Source organism: Gavia stellata, chromosome 16 (genome assembly GCF_030936135.1).
Source record: "Gavia stellata isolate bGavSte3 chromosome 16, bGavSte3.hap2, whole genome shotgun sequence".
NCBI lineage: Eukaryota > Metazoa > Chordata > Aves > Gaviiformes > Gaviidae > Gavia > Gavia stellata.
Window position 1 is genome coordinate 442,766 of NC_082609.1, and position 19,212 is coordinate 461,977.

Genomic DNA, 19,212 nt, shown 5'->3' on the forward strand with positions numbered 1-19,212 from the left:
TATGCCTGCACTTGTCTGCTGACAGCAGCCTGGGCACCCGTGGGTGTCTTTCCAGCCGCAGTCTGCAGCTCCAGGCTATCAAACCACAGGCTGTGCTGTGCTACTAAAGCTGACCGGGTGCTCGCTGAGGGCTGCCCGTGGGGTCTTTCCGAGGCACAGGCTCTAAGTGGGTGTCTTGCACGAAAGCCCTGCCTGGTAGCTCCATCAGCTGCCACTGGTGTTGCCCTCTCAGGCTGACCTGAAATACTTCGATTACGTTCGCACCATCCCCAGGCAGACAGCTCTGAGTGCGCTGAGCCCCCCAGCTCCCTCGTTCTGCCATGGTGCACCGCTCTGGCTCCAGGCTCCGGCTTCAGCAGAGCTGGAGGACTGGGCTGTAGCCTGCTGAAATCTCCCCAGACAACTCTTACTGTAACAGAGAGCTCGGACGTACTCGGGCTCCGGCTGTGCCAGGCGCTAAAGCCAGTACTGGACCCACACACCAAGCGTGTGGTCATCTGGGGAGTGAACAGGCACAGTCACTTTGAAGTCTTGTTTTCACAGAAACACTGGCACCTGAGCAACCTGTGCTTCAGGCTACAGAGCTTTCCCTCTCTGTGCTTTCTGAGACCACAGGTTGTCTTGAAAAGTGCAGCTCTCAACGTAATTGTCATCTGCTGCTTTCTTTGTCAACTGAACTGAATGGCACAGAAACCAAGAGGCGTTTGTCCCCAGAGCTTTTTATCAGATGAGATTGCCAGCAAGGAAGCTGTTGTTAATCACTCTGCCACAACAACAGACAAATCCTCCTCGTTACAGACTCGTGCACGATACCGGTCAGAAATAAACCCATTTTCCTTGGGACACGTCCTGCCTCTAAGCCAAGACAAAGATAACAGGACAGACACTAGATCCTTGCCACCACACAACTATAGGGAAGTGTACTCATACTTTGCTAGTGTTTGTTGGTTTTTTTAATGAAATGCGTGTATTTTCCAAAGAAATTAACCAGGCAGACTGGGTTTCATTCAGCATAAACATGATGCATGAGGGTCGCCAAACTGCCATACGGTCCACTGAGCCTGCCCAAACTTCCTCCAAAAAAAGGCCTGAAAACAGCCACTGCGTACCTGGCCGGGAGTGTAATGCCCACTGGGCAACCCATTCTCAGAATAATTTTTTAAAGCAGGCACACTAGATTAAAAAATGTGTCCTTTTCATTGCCATTATCTTTTCAGGTAGGATGCCACAATCTAACCAAAGCAAAGTTTATGGCTTCCAGCTATAGCACCTGGAAAAAAGACCGGCTTTTAGGCACAGAAGCCCTTCTCAAACCTGGAACAACAGCTGCAAATATCAGAGCTAAATACAAGTTGATAATGATTGAGTTTCACTAGATCTGTTTACCAGTAGGACCATCTGAGAGAAGGGTAGTGGATACCTGCAGAATAAAAAGGGAGAGTGAAGATGCTTATCACCTGCCGGGAAACATGAGAGGGGGAAGAAGCCCTCTGAGAGGTTAGCTGCAGGAGCTACCTGCCGTACAACGCAGCCCATGACAAGTCCCAGGCACTGGGACCCCGCATGGGGCTCTGCGAGCCGGGGGCAGACCACGAAATGCAGAGGTCCCGCCAGACATTAACATTTGGAACAGCTGCAAATCCAGAGGAGTTAAGCAGGTGCCAGATTTTGCATGTTAACACCCTCTACCTCTATTGTCTTTTAATAGGAATGCTTTCATGAACATGTTAACACCCTCTACCTCCTTGTCTTTTAATATTAATGTTTTCATTAACATTTTAAACACGGGTCTACAACTGAGCTGGTCATAAGAAAGCTAAATTGTGTACTTTTTATGTAAGACTTAAACTAGGTACGATCGCATTTTAACCTCTCTGTTTTAGCTTTCCTACCATCCCTGATTTTCACAGTGAGCCAGTCCAGAGTCTCACTTCCAAAGAGTACTGAAATTTTTTGTGGTGTCCAAAGCAGGAACCAAACACATGCTCTTCATCCTGAATCCACATCTACAGAGTTGACAAGCCTCATTTCACTGCCCGATGGCATCTAAATGAAAAAGCCAAAGCATTTGCCCTTCAGTGAGAAAATTCATGTGATATGCCAACTCAGACAAATTATGTTTAAGAGGTGCCAAGGAAGGTAATAAAATTGCTATAAAGAACCAACTGAAGCAGAAGTGTGAAATACTATTTTGAAAACAGGGGTTGTATTTCTAAACCCAGGTTCAAGGAACAATATTTAGATAAAAAATACAGAACCTAACTAGACATGAAAGATGTTGTCATCAGAGACAAGTCAACTCTGCCAAAGCCCCCAGACTCCATCTGCCAAGGGGAAGTCAACGGTTCAGGGGGTTCTGGTCCTCCCATCCCTATCACGCACCCCAGTACAGCTAGCACAACACCGCATGGTCTCTTATGACTCGTTTTCCTTTTGTCACTATAATTTCCTTCATTTTCATTATATTTCCTCCCTCCCTTCCTTCTCTGCTCTGCAGCCTGATGAAAACAAGTGCTACCACAGGATCAGGAATGCTAACGCAAGTACCTCCATATCAGGGAGCCGAACTCAGCAGAGATCCAGGCAGAGGAACAAAGATACATCTAACACTCTTCTGAGTCCTGGGGCAATTTAAAGACAGATCAGCTGGCAGTGGACTAGAGAGGACACTGGCAAAGGACCACAGAATGATGTATGTCCATCTCACCCAGCCATTATCCTCACCCACCATCTATTTCTGCTTTATCTTCCAATAAATTTGGCCAGCTGGGGAGAATATCTGGCTGCCATCCTCTGGGATGCTTTCCATGCCCTTTTGCCCAGAAGCAGCACAAACAAAAGCCGGCTTTTAACACAGTTTCATCCTGACTACATCGGGAGGGGAGATCACCTTGCAGCACTGACCTTCTGTCTGGTTATTACATTTTCTTTTCATCTCACTAGCTTATTATCCACAACTGTGCCTACTCAGAGGAAATGCTGAGAGAAAAATAATGCTGTCATCACACTTCAGCCAAAGGCAAACAAAGTCCCTTTGAGAAGTCCATCTCAAAAAAAACCAACCCATGGTGCCACAGAAAATAGTCAAATTATAGCAACAGCAATTTGGAAAAACACGCAAGAGGCCCTATGACTACGTGTGCATATCAAAGGACAAGGGGAGCCCAAGCGAGGCGTGAGCCCCACTGCCCTGTTGCACGCCGCCAGGCTCTGCATGGCAGAAGGTGGTCCGCACTCTGCGGAGCGAACGGCCGAGCTGTGGGAGAAGAAGGGACCCCACTGCTGAAGAATGGAGGTGCAGGAAGGCGAAGTAATTTGCCCAAGGCTCTTCAGAAAACTACGGCACAATATAAATCCAGATGTTTTTACCCTCGAGTCAGCTCCTTAACAACCCTATTTTGCAAAAGGTTGCACCTTGCTCCAACTGCCTGAGTATTCTCCAAGACGGCTTTTTCTTATTTTTAAGCAAGTTGAGAGGTAGTATAGAGAAATGAAATCACTGAATATTACAGCACGGTTCTCTGACAAGCAGACCAAATTCTTTGGTGCAGTGGCAAAACGCTTGTTAGACTAGGATGTTTCCTCCTCCCACCTCCCCCGGCAGTGGGTCCCAGCAATGTCCCCAGCGAGTGGCATCTGGCAGACTACTGCCCGACTGGCGGATGCAGCCGTGGCACTGAACTGTCAGAGGTGGAATTCGGGCTGTGAAGAATCAGGTACCTTCCCGGCACTGGAGCACTTACACCGTTCACACTATTGCTGCTTATATTCACACAGGTCCCAGGAAAAAGTCTCTCTATGGCACAGCCAAAGAGGTGGGACCGCTCTCCCCGCTGCGGCCCAGTGAAGTGACCTGCCAGTGTCATGGAGCAGAAGAGCCGTTGTGCTGCTTCTTGCTGTACCCAGCGGCTCTTAATTCATTTCAATTTTAATTGAGATTAGAACAAGGACAAGATTGCGACCTATAAGGTGATACACTCTCTGGTCACAAGCTTGCCAAGATAATGGAAAAGTTAATAGGGGACATCCCCATTTCAGATGGGTTTCTCTCCCCCCAGTATATTAAATATGACTAATTAGAGAAAAAAATGTGCTACCACTTTTTAAATTTGGGCATGAAAACACAACTGCACCGGTCTGGACAATGTATCTGAGTGCAAGGGTGACCCCTGAGCCTACTGCAACTCAACAGACCAACACTGAACCCCTTGAGATGGTCAGGACTTGGCCTTTCCCTTGACTTGCCAGCACGACACACAAACACACGGAGCATGTGGTACGGCACTGCACACTTGGAAAGCCCAATGCCACACAGCTAACAGGGGCTTCACATGTTGTCAGGTTTTGTTTGTTGAAATCAAGCCCTTCCCAAGCACAGAACTGGCTGTCATAAGAAATCACCTGTCCGAGAAGACTTATTGCCCCAAGGACAGTCACCCTGCACAGGTCACTGCATTGCTCGGGGTGTTATTTATTTCTCAGTCACAGGAGCTGATACCGCACGAAGCATGTCGAACCCAGAGAAAGACTCAGCAGAGAGACCAGCCACCCCAATGAAAATTCAATTTGTTACAGTCAATCTAACAGCCAGAATGTATCACCCCAGGGAAGGTGATCGGGAATGTGAAAAGTATTAGTCATCCCAAGGTAGCGCAGGTAGTTATTTATGAGAGATGTCAATACTGAGCATTTAGATGCACCAGGAATAAAATCTCCAGGAAAACCTCACAGCATGGATTTCTTTTGCATTAAAGTAATGGGAAAAAAATATGAAAACCAAAGAAAAATCGCAAGCAGTTGCATTATTCATTTGGGAACAACAGCCAATTTAGCAAAACAGACACACACACACAAGCTGGCATTGTGGGCGCAGCAGCGCAGAGCGTGAGGACAGACTGATTCTCCGGCTCCCTTTGAGCCTGGAGGGCGATAGCAGCGAATGCAGACCCCAAGGAGTGAAATCTTCTCTGCGGAATGACAAACCGAGGTGCACAGGGAAGGGCCGGATCACTGGAGGGTGGCTGAGGACAGTGAGGGGAACATGCTGCTGCGCAGTCACTTTTCCCTTCCCCAGGCAGCCACCTGCATTGGCAGCTGCGTACAGAGGCTGAACAGCGGGACGGCCACAGCCGGGGGCAGAAGGCTGTTGTGCCACGAGCACCAACAGTGCTACTCGGGCCATAATCACTGCCTTTTCAGAATGAAAGCACGTTCTTCCTCAAGACCTCTTCCCTCAAGGAGCTGAGTGAGAAAGACCAGGTTTTGGCCAATGTCCCCCCTTACATCCCCAGTACTCAGGATTATGTCCTCCCTGACTGGAGTTCTTACCTTTGGGACAGCAGTTTATGAGTCACCTAGGTTCTCTTATATTTTATTTGTATGTATTTGTATTTATCTACATGTGCATTTTATGACTGTACCCAGGTGAAAGCCCATATGGCAGTTAGCAAGCTGACTCAGGCAACAGGAAATATTTTTATGGAACAATCTTTCAATGACTGTCTCTACAATCTTGGCAGCATAGTGACACTGGCCTTCAGTACTGCTCTCAGCAATGTATTCTTCTTTTCCAGCCGACCAAGCCTGTGTGCTGGTCTCCCAGTGCCAACGGGTATTGCTGCCCAGGTGGGCAGTCACCAGGAACCTCCACCTCTGCTGCTGCTGACCGGGTCTCTCTCGGTGGCCCTCCCACCAAGCCCAGGCAGGAACAAGCAGGTTGGGAACATGCATCGCTCAAACTATCTTCCCACCATGCTTCATACCAGTCCTCCTTGTGCTGTCATCTCCAGAACAAACCTCCCCTGCCTCCAGAGCAGCAGCATTTCTTCCCTGCCTTCGAAGCACCTGGCAGTGTCCCAGAGACATCTCAGAACTAAAACTCTGCCAACAGTTATTCTCCCAGTGCCCGGCCAGAGAGAGGGCAGGTGAAAGGACCACCTGACTCCTGACCACAGCTTTGCAGGAGACCAAGGGCACGCTGCTGCTGCAGACCTTGACGCACCTTTGCTTAACCAAGGCGTCCGGGCGTTTGCAAGCCCAGCACGGGAGCTGGCGGCGACTCTCAAAGTCACAGTCTTTGCACTGGTGGACTTTGCAGTCCCAGACAACGACTAGGAAAAGCTCTTACCATCTTCGTTTTCATCGAAGGGTGGTGACTTGCTGGAGGTGTTTGCTCCCATGGTGTGTTCAGCCCAGGCTCAGCTCTCTCCACTTCTCTGTTACGTTACCACCCTTGAAGCCGGTGTCTCCAGGACAGTGTTACCCACGGGTCACTCCCAGCAGACCTGGGCAATGTTCTGCTGGTGCATCCTGGAGAGGGCAGAAGGCAAAAATTCATCATCATTTGGGATTAGAAGCATTTTGCAGCTTGCAAATTTCTCACTAGAGGTTCACTGCTCTGGAGACAAAACAAAGTATCAGGGAAAAAGCACATTATAATAGAGTTTACTAGAGAAACCCAGTAACGTTATAACCTTGTAACCTAGACCAGGACTGCTGCCCACTAAGGGAAGTGTGGAAGCAGACTTAACAAAAGATCTGAGGATCTGGCTCATGTTTGCTGTATCATCCAATGTACTATATTTTGTAGCTTCAGTGATGACTAATTATAGCGAGGTCATTATCTGAAATAAATGGACATAGTGACTTGGCTAGATAAAATCAGAAAGGCACTTTTGACTACTAAGGTCACGTAGAAGTCTAAAAGCTATATAAGGAGAAATTCAAAGTGTCAACCTTTTGGTTTAAGCTGTTACAGAGGTCTTTCATTTGGGACAAAATCATACCTTTTCTTTTTTACATTAAAATAGTTCATTGAAAATCAAGGTGTAGTTACCATTCATTTTCTTCAAAAAAGTTTTTGGATATGAACTATGAACAAAAAAAGAAAACCTTATGATTTATGATTCAGTGCTGGCTGTAGTGGCTGGTTTTCCTCTCACACTGCGGAAGGACAGGTCTGTTCATTAGCAGACAACACAGGTTTTAATTTTGCAATTCTCCCCCGAACACGTATGTGTATACTGAAGCATATGATTCTGTATGGTTTAGTGACACTCAAGATAGCTTGAACGATGTTATATGGGTACAGTAGCAGTTTTATTTTTAAGGCGTTTACATGCAAAGCACCTTTATATGCTTATTTTGATACTGACATCCCTGTGAAATACACATTTATTTCTTGTTGGAAGCACAAAGCCCTAAAAGAATAAAATGAGGGAGTAACAGTGCAGCACAATCTGGACCTTGTCCAGCCTGCAGTGTGCTCCAGGGCATTCGTATTTTCATTGAACGTTTAAGGATGCAATGCAGCCTTACTCGTTTTTCTCAGATCTACACTCTGGAAACACAGCTACTGAGTTAGCTTTACTTTTTTACTTTAAAGTAACAAAATCATATTATTGGAGCACAAAAGGGAGGAACTGTAAAAAAAAAAGTTGGAGAAAAGAGAATTACTGGGACAGTCTTGGGAACTGGGACTGCCATGGGATGCTGTATGTTCCCTGCACCAGCACACTCAGCTCCTTCTCTCCAGCTAACTTTATCTCCACCACTCAGCCAGGAACTCAGCTCTAACCTCATGCCCTGGGTCATGATGATTACCTTAAAGCAAGTGCCAAAGCTTGGGTGAAGTTTAAAAGCAACTCCTATACTTGGGTGTCTTCCTGAACTGGGCTGCAGGGATGTAAAATTCATCCCCAATATGACAGTCCTGGGCATCCAACTGGGGATCACACTGCACCAGGTGCCAAAGTGATGTATGGCTGACTGCAATGGTATCCATCCTCCCCACATCAGCTGGAGTTGAGAGGTCTCCCAGCACTCCTCAAAGTCTCTCCCAGCACTAGCAAAAGGCATCCAGAACAGGTCAGAGGCAGCACACAAGGCACTCTCTCTCCAAGGCATTTTACAATCTCAACTGCAACCCGCCCATGCTGCTGCTGTGGTTCACGTAGATCTCACTATTCCCAGCAAAGAGCAGGGGAGTTTGCATTTCTCAAAAGGCCAAAAAACCCCAGTGCAAAATATTAAAAAACCTAAAATCTTGATTTCTCATCTACAAGATCCAATAATGAAACAAATGAAGCAGCAAATGTTTGCGATCCCTATCAGTGCCTCTGCAGGGAACAGATCGAGCCTTCACTCTGAAACAAAGCCACGGCAGCACCTCTTTTCAAGCCCCAAATCTTACTCTTCAGAGGAAAAATACACCATCAGATGTAATAGCCACAAATCAGGTTCGCATACTGCTGCTTCTACATCACAGTGATCTTATTGGTGTCAACCAAGGTCAGCTGCTCAAGGAATTTTTCTTGTTTAGGAGTCTAGCTTAATTTATTTTTGACGATACATCAATACATAAAAGCTATGAAGAAGCAGCACAGGTATTCCTTGAAGTTAAGCTAGTCTGAGTAACAATTACTAGGATTTGTATCTTTATAATGTGTACCCAGGATATGGTAATGATACACCTTTTCCCGTTTCACACTGCAAAGTCGCAAAATGACTGAAATCATTACTTTCCCTCGGGCCAAGACGACTAACGCTTCCACGTTAACTTCATGCTCAGCTGGACCACTCGTCATTCCACGAGCAGCATGGCAGCAGCCCCACTCGTCAGTGGTCCCAGTCAGCCAGTCTGGCAGCCGCAGCAGAAATTTTACAGGCGTGAGAAAGCAGCTGCTTGGGAATGTCCAGGCTCCCACCTCCAGAGCCAGGCAGCACACCTCCACGTTGCCAGGCATATTTTATCCTCGACAGATAAATGTAAAGCCAAAGCAAAGCAAAGGGAGAGTAACCACTTGAGTGCTGTCGCCAGGGTTTTACGCTGGCACTGCAAGCAGGCTGTGCTCTCTAACGAGGAAAAGAGCTCAGCAGGACTAAGGAAAGGGTGAGACGTTTACACAAAAGGCGAGCAGCTAGTTGCGTTGTTAGAATTATCACTGACAGGCCACTACCGAGCTTCCTCAGAAGAGGACCACTAACTCAGAGGGGTTCACAAAGAATTTCTCTTAAGGCCTCTTCGTTGCTTCAGCACTGCTTAGGGGCGGGGGTGTTGCCGCTGGTCTGTCCAACAGCTGAAACCGGGCAGTAATCCAGCAACACATGACATTACCCCGTCGCTTTTGCCCCAGAGAACCCGAAGATTATTCCGACCTCTTCCGCAGCCACCACGAAGCTCAGGAAGGATGAGAGCGGGCACCACCGGTCTCGCCTTTGGCTCCCGCCCCGCCGAAGCCCTTCCTCCGGCAGCGTGCGTCCCAGCCTGCAGGCGCTTGCCCTGCGCAGGCAGCGGGAAGTTACCGCCTGCAGAGCCCGCGGCCTCCGAGCTGCCGCCACCCAGGTAAGGCCCCCGCCCCAGCCGCGGGGGACGCGGGCCGACCCGGGGCCGGTGCAGACCCCGCTCCGGAGGGCGCGGCCGAGGCGGCACCTACCTGGGGGAGCGGAGGGCGCCGAGCCGCCGCCGGGCCCCGGCGGCAACAGCCTGCAGCGGCGGCCGGGAGGAGAGGAGCCCAGCAGCCGGTCAGCCGGAGCGGCCGCGCCGCCGAACGCCCCGCCGGGTCCCGGCCCGGCCGCCCGCCCCTGGCGGGCCCCCCCCCCCCCCCGGCGGCCGCGGGAGGAGCCTGCGGCAGCGCGGGCGGAGGCACACGCGTGGGGACGCCCCGAACACGCCGCCGCCCGCGCGGGGCCGCCGCGCCGTGAGGAGGAGGGGCCCCCGCCGCCCGCGGCTCTGCCCCGCGGCTGGCCCCGGTCCAGCCGGCAGCGGTGCCGGCCGCAGAAGCACCCGCGGCGCACGGCGTCTCGCAGCCGCTCCTCGGGTCAGCGCTTCGGCCGCGCCGTGGCATTTCCTGCGGCCGGGGGAAGGACGGTCTCGTCCGAGCACCCCACCACGGTGGAAACCCTTCTGCCGTTCCGAGATGCGCTCCCGAGCTGTTACCTTTGCCGCGCATCAGTCCGGGGCTTATTCCTTCTTCTTAACCCATGTCACGCCATAGATGTTTATTGCTTTTGGTAAAGGAAGGGTCAGGCTCTGAAACTCCTCCAGCGCCTACCCAGGTGCACCCTGTCTCAGAGCAAGGAATTACCCTCTTCTGGAAGGGGTCAGTCCCGCAGAGCGCTGAGCGCTCTGCCTCCAGCCCAGCCCAGCTGATAATTCCCTAACTCTAACCACTGCCAGCCTCCCCGCCTTCGGGGCACAGCTCACACCCTGGAGTAAAGCAAGGTCCCGTCTGAGCACAGCCCCGGTTACTCTGCTCTTCGTAAGGCCGAGACCCAGTGGGCACGCCGCCTCCTCTGTCCGGACACGTTCCTGCTTGAAAGGATCCTGTAAAGAGGCAGACACCACATTTCCCGTCCCATTTTCCATATTCTTTGGACACTGGCTTTTTCTCTCTCATTCTTGAGTGCTTGGAGCAGGCTCAGACTCCCGGGGCTCCTAGGGAGAGCAGTCCTTGCCCCAGGACAGCTAGAAGTCAGAGTAATTATCCAATTTTAGCCATATCCATGTATTACTTGGAGAAGAACTAATGAGCTGATACACAGCTTGGGTTCCCCTAAAACTATCTGAATTTTAGCCAAACGCACCAAATCAAATTGTCTGAAAAATGAACATGTGGGCTGCAGAAGGAGAAAGAGGCTGGATTCACTGCAGAGCTGGACCAGGGGACACTCATCCTCACCACCCAGCCTAGAGGTAAGAACACTTACCAGGGCTCTGAAGACAGGTCAGCTCTCCGTCACAAGGACGCCAGCTCCTGTCCCTGGGAGACGACCTGCACAGCGCTACGAGGATCGGGATCCGGCAGTTACCGCACAGAAATAAAACAACAACGTGGCTGAAATAAAAGCATCTCTGGTGGGTAGGGTAACAAGTTCATGCTGCAGGGAATGTTTAATGATTTATCTACGGCTCCAGCAATGGGAGAGGCCTGAGATTCCCTTCCCTGCCCAAGGTCAGACTTTTCAGTGCGTTCCCCTGTGGTCTTTTGCATGTTCAAAGCAGCTTTTCCTGAACGGACTAAAATTTGCTGGATTGAGGATCCTTTCTATTTCATCTTTCACATGAGCAATTTAAATGAAATTTGAAATTTTTTACCTTAAGTCATTAGAATTCTTTTCTAAACATTATTCTTAAGGTTTTATTTTCAACAAAAGCTAGAACCTGGGACAAACCCAGTACAGTTAGTGGCATCAGAAGTGAAAATGTTACAAAAGTATTAATTCAGAGTTGTTCTCTGCAGAGTGGGCCATCTGGAGAGTTTCAGTATCTCTGTATATTGACAGAAATAAAATATCAAAGCTGAATTCCAAGGCAGGCCAAAGAAACAGCAAATGAGAGGGCAGAAGGCAGCTCTCCTGCAACAGCTTTGGAGGAACAGCCAACCTCTGCCCCCCCAGACTGGCAGCGGCACCCGTTCCAGCCCAGCTGTGGCTGCCTGGCCACTGCTGGGAAACGGGAAAACACCGCTTGGCTCAGTGCTGGCTGAAAGCTGGCGTGGGATTCATTTTCCATGGCAAACAGAGAGCCTCATCTCCTTCAGCTGGGGCTTTGTTTGGTCTGCAATAAAATGAGGGCACACTTAAAAAAAAAAAAAAAAATCAGTAAAACTTTCCCCCCAGTTTTCCTAAGAAACGGAGCTTTCCTACTCTGTCAACTCAGAAACAGGAGGCATGTCCCCAGTAGAGGAATTTTTTCAGTGGGGATAGAAAAAGGGACTTTGTTCCAAAAGCAGATGCCCATTTACTGAACTAATTCACTTACCTGTATAACATGCTACCAATCTACTGCACAAAATAGGGGCACTGTATACAGACAGTTTAGGGAATAATAACTGCAGTTCTCTTTTCTCCTACCCACAGTCATACTTCACAGCTTTCCTTCATTTCTACTGACACCCATTTGTCCAACTTCAAAATTTAGGGAAAGTGCTGGAAATTTCCTCTTATATGCAATATATGGCACCCGGAACTGTCGCAGCTGAATCCAGAGAACTACCTGCCTGAAAGGAAAATGAAGCTACCGCCCGGCCTATGTGTACCTATGAGCTACATGTCCAAAATACGCTTTAAAGCTTACATCAGAGCCATTTGTATAGATTTTCCTCAGGTTCTTACAGCAAAACCAACACTTCCTAGCAGGTAGACCCAAGAGCAGCAAGACCAAGAGGAGATCAGGATTCAGGCACGCAGCAGCAGCCGATACCCTGTCCCACTGCCAGCTTCCACCACACAAGGACATCTCTGGGGAACAGATGAAGATGTGCTCCTGGTGATGCATCAGAGCTGGGAAGCAGAAGTGAAACTCCTAGATGCAGCGGAGTTCACTGCGGAGAAGAGGCAGCGGTGGGGCGTGCCTGCACCGAAACACGCCAAGCAGAAACTCGGGGAAGGGGAGTGGGCTCACCAAGGCACCCTCATGCGGAAGAGCCACCTCCAGCCTTCCCGGGTTGGTGACACGGGAGCACCACCGCTGCCCGACAGTAGATCTCTGGTGCCGTCTAATGGAGAAGAGGCAAGCAAGGCTGATCCCTCTCCGAGCATCCGAAATCCCTCCCTCCCACCCCAGCCTGTTCGCACAGGACAAAGCCCCCGGGCTCTGCAAAGGTCTGAGGGAGCAAAGCACCGAATTCCTGCCACTGAATTAAAATAAAAGTTTTATTCTCTTTTACTCTTTTACAATTTTAACTATTCAGCCCACTATATTTTTGTTTCAAATACCAAACTAATTTTTAGCAATGGCTTACAAAAAAAGAGAAGGTTAGCCATATTTACAGTACTTCCCAGAACCTTATTTACAGTATTTCCCAGAACCTTAAGCCCTAAAAGAAGTGAAATTATACTTAGCAGCCGTATCTCAGCTGTAACCCTCTGGTGAACTTTAACATTATGGTATGTCTTCCATGAGTCAGATTTTAATATCCATTGCTGGCATCTCTTGTGGTTAAAGTGGGCTCACTTTCACATCAGTGCCCAAAGCTTCTACTGAGTAAGAGGTATTTTGTATGCTTTGCAGGTGGATGTTTGTTCAAAAGTCTCGGTATCGACATACCTATTTTATCGAGCTTAAAACTGGTGTGTTGAATATTTTAACCTACTTCATTTAGTTTCCCCAGTGCGTTCAGCCCACCAAAAAACTGCAGCTGGCTGTACCCACTCAGTGCTGGAGGGGCGAGGTCTCCAGCCAGACAGCAGTTCTGCCATGAGCCACAGAGGGTCACTATTGACTGATGCTTTCCTTTCCAGGGCTAACACGGAGAGCAACATCTTGGTTCGGATACCTACACCCAGAGTCATCACTGGAAGGTGAAGTCTGCTCGTGGGGAGTCACGAGTGGGGACCCGATGGCTCACACTTCCTAAATCTCCAGCAGCGGCAGGTCCTGGAGGCTGCTCCCTTTGCTGCTCACAGCGCTACGCCGAGGCGTGGACCACCCAGGGCTGCCCTCCAGCAGCACTGTTTCTCCCACAAGCAGGGAGCAAGGTTTTCCTGGATGGGCACATCTGTCCCTGGTGTCAGTTGACCCGCCTAACCCATATGGAAGCAAAGACTCATTTATTCCAGCTGAGGATCAAACTACTGTCTATTAATAAACAGACTGCAAACCCTCCTGGGAGGCGGGGAAGAATGGTATTATTCCTCTGAAGGGACCTTAAAAGTCATGAGATATGAGATTTGCTTAAGAAAAATCATGAGAGGAGACTCCTTCTCCAAGGACACAGCTTCAAGTGTGACAGTGCACAAAAAGATCGTTGTCTCCAGCAGGTCATGTGAAACAGCCAATATCATACACTGGCTTGAATAAAAGGCTTAGGAAAGCTCTAGGCAGAGATGGATAAGCTAAACAATGAAAAGCCCTGTTAGGGTTTGGAGGGTTTCTTTAGTTTATATTTGACAGATATAATTGATACCTTTATCCTCAAGAATCAAAATGGTCCATGCCTGGGAGGTATAAAGTCCAAATTCCTCCCACAGCCAAGAGGACTTGGGTATGGGTATTTCCTGTCTATTCTGGGTCTTAGCTTTAACCAGAAAAGAAGAAAATATTAAACAATTTGGGAGATGGGGGAGTCAATGCAGCAGAAGTTTTGCTGCTGGCATCATGGTTTCTAGGATGTTAGCTGCATCGCCTGAGACTTCTTGTGTCTCTGGCCCTGGGTCAGGAATATGTCATCCAACCTCTATTCTTACACCAGGACTGTGTTGCAAAGTGCTCTTTTACCTCACTGGTGTGCCAGAGGAATCCAGAGCCCACGAAGGAAAGGACTTCCACACCACCAGTTGCTACTGCCAAAATTGGAAACCATTTGGCTTCTGTTCACCATGTGCACCGCTCGATCACAGCTCTTCTAAACCCTGTGCAAATGTCTGTTTCGGGCCTTTGGAGAGACAGCACCAAATAAGAAAGGAGACATTCAGGCATTCCCCCTGCCATGCAAGGAACTGAACCAATCCCTGCTGATTGCAGCACACAGCCAGGGATACTGGTTAAACAGTATTCTGCATACTTCTAATTTTCAGACAAATGTTTCCTTCAAGGTGAGAAAGCTGCACTTTCAAAGTGAGCAATCTGCAGCAGGGTCTTCCCTGGAAGAGTGTGGGGCCCATACACATGCTTGTCAGCTGTTCTCATTCTCCTTCACAAAAGAAAATCTGTTCTTGTTAATTTTTTTGCATCATCACCTTGCACTACAGCTTGATCTTTTTTCTTCTTTCTTTCACCCATTGTTCAGCTTCCTGAGTTCATACAAATGCAATGTAATTATTCCCCAGAATTTTTAGCAGGAAAGGCTCCTCACTGGCTTTTAGGAACTGTACTTTGAAGCAGCAAGGACAGGTCTCCACTACCAGCTCCACAAGAGGGATTCTTCAAAAATGCTGTCAGAATAACACCATGGGACCACAGGGCATTTCATCAGTGCCCGCTGAATAACCACTAAGACGTGCTCGGGCTTTACAGCATGCAACACTTCATGCCGCACAAGTTCATGTTAGAGTTCAGCTGAGTAAAATATCAAATAGCTGTTATGTACCAGAACAAAGCATACCTCTGGGAAAGCTCCTTAAAGAGGCACAAGGCTTTATCCTCAGTGATACCCCACATCCTGTATCTGGTTTCGTAATAATGGTCCAAGTAAATTGAGCTTGCTTTTTGACAGGCATCATACTGTATCAGCCTCAAGCTGGTTTGCTCTGGATGGATTTGGTCATCCTCCACCATTTCAGGGTGGGACAGACCCTTCTCCACTGTACATTATGCTTAGAGCATGCTCAGACTGATAACTGATAGCAGAATTTGGTTGACAAGCACCAGGTTCTGTCCCTGGGCTGACTGCTTAACTGCAGGCCTGAAAGGCAAAGGAGAGCATTGTTGGGTTAAACTAATCTCCTCCTGCACAGTTTTAGCTTGTGATATCATGTTAGCAAAGGCAGTTACAGCCCCTTAGCAGAACCTTTAAAAACATAAAACATCTGCTAAATCATCATCAGAGCACAGCCATGTTTTCCCCTTTCAGTTAAACTGCCTTAAAAAAAAAAAAAAACAACAAAAAAACCCCAAAAAACCCAAAACCCCCAAAAAACCCAAGAAAAGCTCCAGTGAACACTTTTGAGCAAAAGACAATTACGTCAGTTAAAAGCTGCCCAAGGTGAAATGCGCACTTATGTAGGCAGACAGCCCAAATCACTTTGGCGGTTAGGTCTCATTTACACTCGTTTAAGCAGCAAAGTATAACTGACAGTGGGACTGTTAACTGTTCCTCTGCATAGGGATGACTTTCTCCCTGAAATAGGACAGCAACTCAGGCATGCTTTTTCAAAACGTCAGTAAGATAAAAAAATCCACTACTGAAACCGTCTTTCACTGCACACTCAGAGGCACGGGAAAAGCAATTGAAGCAGTCTGGATGGTAGTAAGCATCCAGTAAGATCCAACTAAAGTAGTGCATGCAGCATGGGCAACAAACAGGAGGAGCTGGAAGCCATTGTCCAGCAGGAAAACTATGATATAGTGGCGATCACAGAAACATGGTGGGATGACTCTCACAACTGGAGTGCTGCACTGGAAGGCTACAAACTCTTCAGAAGGGACAGGCAAGGAAGGAGAGGGGGTGGGGTAGCCCTGTATGTCAAGGAGTGATTGTCTAGAGGTTAACGATGGTGACGATAACGTTGAGTGTCTGTGGGTAAGAATCAGGGGGAAGGCCAACAAGGCAGATATTATGGTGGGAGTCTGTTATGGACCACCCAACTGGGATGAGGAGACAGACGAAATATTCTATAAGCAGCTGGGAGAACTCTCACAATTGCTAGCCCTTGTTCTCCTGGGGGACTTCAACTTAGCAGATGTCCGCTGGAAATACAATACAGCAGAGAGGAAACAGTCTAGGAGGTTCCTGGAGTGTGTGGAAGATAACTTCCTGACACAGCTGGCGAGTGAGCCAACGAGGGAAGGCGCCCCGCTGGACCTGTTCTTTGTGAACAGAGAAGGACTGGTGGGGGATGAGACGGTGGGAGGCCGCCTTGGGCATAGCAATGAGGAAATGAGAGAGTTTTCGATTCACGAGAAGGAAGGAGGGGGGTGAGCAGAACTGCTACCTCAGACTTCCGTCAGGCTGACTTTGGCCTCTTTAGGAGCCTGGTGGACAGAGTCCCTTGGGAGGCAGTCCTGAAGGGCAAAGGAGTCCAGGAAGGCTGGACACTCTTCAAGAAGGAAGTCTTAGAGGCACAGGAGCAGACCGTCCCCATATGCCAGAAGACGAGCTGGAGGGGAAGAAGACTCGCCTGGCTGAAGAGAGAGCTTTGCATGGAACTCAGGAGGAAAAAAAAAGAGAGTTTATGACCTTTGAAAGAAGGGGCAGGCAACTCAGGAGGACTACAAGGATGTTGTGAGGTTTTGCAGGGAGAAAATTAGAGGGGCCAAAGCCAAACTAGAACTTAACCTGGTGACTGCCGTAAAAGACAAGAAAAAATGTTTCTGTAAATACATTAGCAACAAAAAGAGGGCTAAGGAGAATCTTCATCCTTTACTGGATGCGGGAGGAAACATAGTGACGAGGGATGAGGAAAAGGTTGAGGTACTTAATGCCTTTTTTGCCTCAGTCTTTAATAGTAAGACAAGCTGTTCTCCCGGTACCCAGCCCCCTGAGCTGGAAGATAGGGACAGGGAGCAGAATGAAGCCCCCACAATCCAAGGGGAAATGGTTTGTGACCTGCTACACCACTTAGACAACCACAAGTCTATGGGGCCGGATGGGATCCAGTCAAGGGCACTGAGGGAGATGGCAGAAGCGCTCACCAACCCACTTTCCATCATTTATCAGCAGTCTGGCTAACTGGGGAGGTCCCAGCAGACTGGAGGTTAGTAAATGTGACGCCCATCTTTAAGAAGGGCAGGAAGGAGGATCTGGGGAACCACAGGGACAAGCAGACAACCAGGCCCAGTCAGCATGGGTTTATGAAAGGCAGGTTCTGCCTGACTAACCTGATCTCCTTCTATGACAAAATGACCCACTTAGTGGACGAGGGAAAGGCTGTGGATATAGTCTACCTAGACTTTAGTAAAGCCTTGAACACCGTTTCCCACAGCATTCTCCCGGAGAAACTGACTGCTCATGGCTTAGACAGATACACTTTTCGCTGGGTAAAAAACTGGCTGGATGGCCGAGCCCAAAGGGTTGTGGTGAACGGAGTTAAATCCAGATAGCGGCCGGTCACAAGTGGTGTTCCCCAGGGCTCGGTACTGGGACCACTCTTGTTTAATATCTTTATCAATGATCTGGATGAGGGGATCGACTGTACCCTCAGTAAGTTTGCAGATGACACCAAGTTGGGCAGGTGTGTCAATCTGCTTGAGGGTAGGAAGGCTCCTCACAGGGATCTGGACAGGCTGGATCAATGGGCCGAGGCCAACTGTATGAGGTTCAACAAGACCAAGGGCCGGGTCCTGCACTTGGGTCACAACAACCCCATGCAATGCTACGGGCTTGGGGACGAGTGGCTGGAAAGCTGCCCGGCGGAAAAGGACCTGGGGTTGCTGGTTGACAGCCATCTGGATATGAGCCAGCGGTGTGCCCAGGTGGCCAAGAAGGCCAACGGCATCCTGGCCTGTATCAGAAACAGTGTGGCCAGCAGGAGTAGGGAAGAGATTGTTCCCGTGTATGTGGCACTGGTGAGGCCGCACCTCAAATACCGTGTTCAGTTTTGGGCCCCTCACTACAAGAAAGACACTGAGGTGCTGGAGCATGCCCAGAGAAGGGCGACGAAGCTGGTGAGGGGTCTCAAGCACAAGTCTTAACATGAGCAGTTGAGAGACCTGGGGTTGTTTAGCCTGGAGAAGAGGAGGCTGAGGGGAGACCTCATCGCTCTCTACAACTACCTGAAAGGAGGTTGTAGTGAGGTGGGTGTTGGTCTCTTCTCCCAAGTGACAAGTGATAGCACAAGAGGAAATGGCCTCAAGTTGTGCCAGGGGAGGTTCAGATTGGATATTAGGAAAAACTTCTTCACTGAAAGGGTTGTCAGACACTGGAACAGGCTGCCCAGGGAAGTGATAGAGTCACCATCCCTAGAGGTATTTAAAAGATGGGTGGATGAGGCGCTTAGGGACATGGTTTGGTGGTGGACTTGGCAGTGTGAGGTTTACTGTTGGCCTTGATGATCTTAAAGGTCTTTTCCAGCCTAAACAATTCTATGATTCTAAGCAGAATTTCATCATCTCAGGTGTCCAAAATGTCACCACGTGGATCAGTCCAACAAGGAAGGGTGCCATGGCTAAGGATTCGGTTAGGAAAACCAGATGAAACAACTGACATACATCCCATTATATTTGCATATTGTCATTTAAGTGCTTTCCTTCTGAGAAGAACTAGAGATTCAGACCACATGGGGTTGAATTTGTGGCTCATATGTCCCCAATACCAAATATACAGGGGAGAGGAAACAAGCCACAAGTGGCTGCTGAGCTGACCTACGCAAGACACCGTATTTCCCCCATACACTGCCTGGCCAGTCCTGCCCATCACTGAAGCAGCAGACCAATGAAGAACCAATGTTACCTCCTGCCTTTGAAGTGTTTCCAGAGCTCTTCCTCGCACCGGCACTCCATAACACCTGAGTTATAACTTTAAGCCACAAGATTTGCCTATGGCTCACAGGGTCAAGAACATTGTCCATCTGGACACAGCACATCTCTGGTCTTTCTTCTCTGAAGACAGCAAA

General features: G+C 48.9%; 1 protein-coding gene across 2 annotated transcripts in view; it reads right to left on the bottom strand.

Moving 5' to 3' along the window:
* Positions 1 to 9,473, bottom strand: part of STK32A (serine/threonine kinase 32A) — a 35,789-nt gene extending 26,316 nt beyond the window's left edge. For both annotated transcript variants that reach the window (XM_059825258.1, XM_059825257.1), the window contains exons 1-2: positions 9,435 to 9,473; positions 6,128 to 6,309 (exon numbers count right to left, since the gene is read on the bottom strand). In XM_059825258.1, the coding sequence (XP_059681241.1) occupies positions 6,128 to 6,179 (52 nt within the window). In that variant the 5' untranslated portion in view covers positions 6,180 to 6,309; positions 9,435 to 9,473. The remainder of the gene's footprint in view (positions 1 to 6,127; positions 6,310 to 9,434) is intronic.
* Positions 9,474 to 19,212: the final 9,739 nt, after the last annotated feature.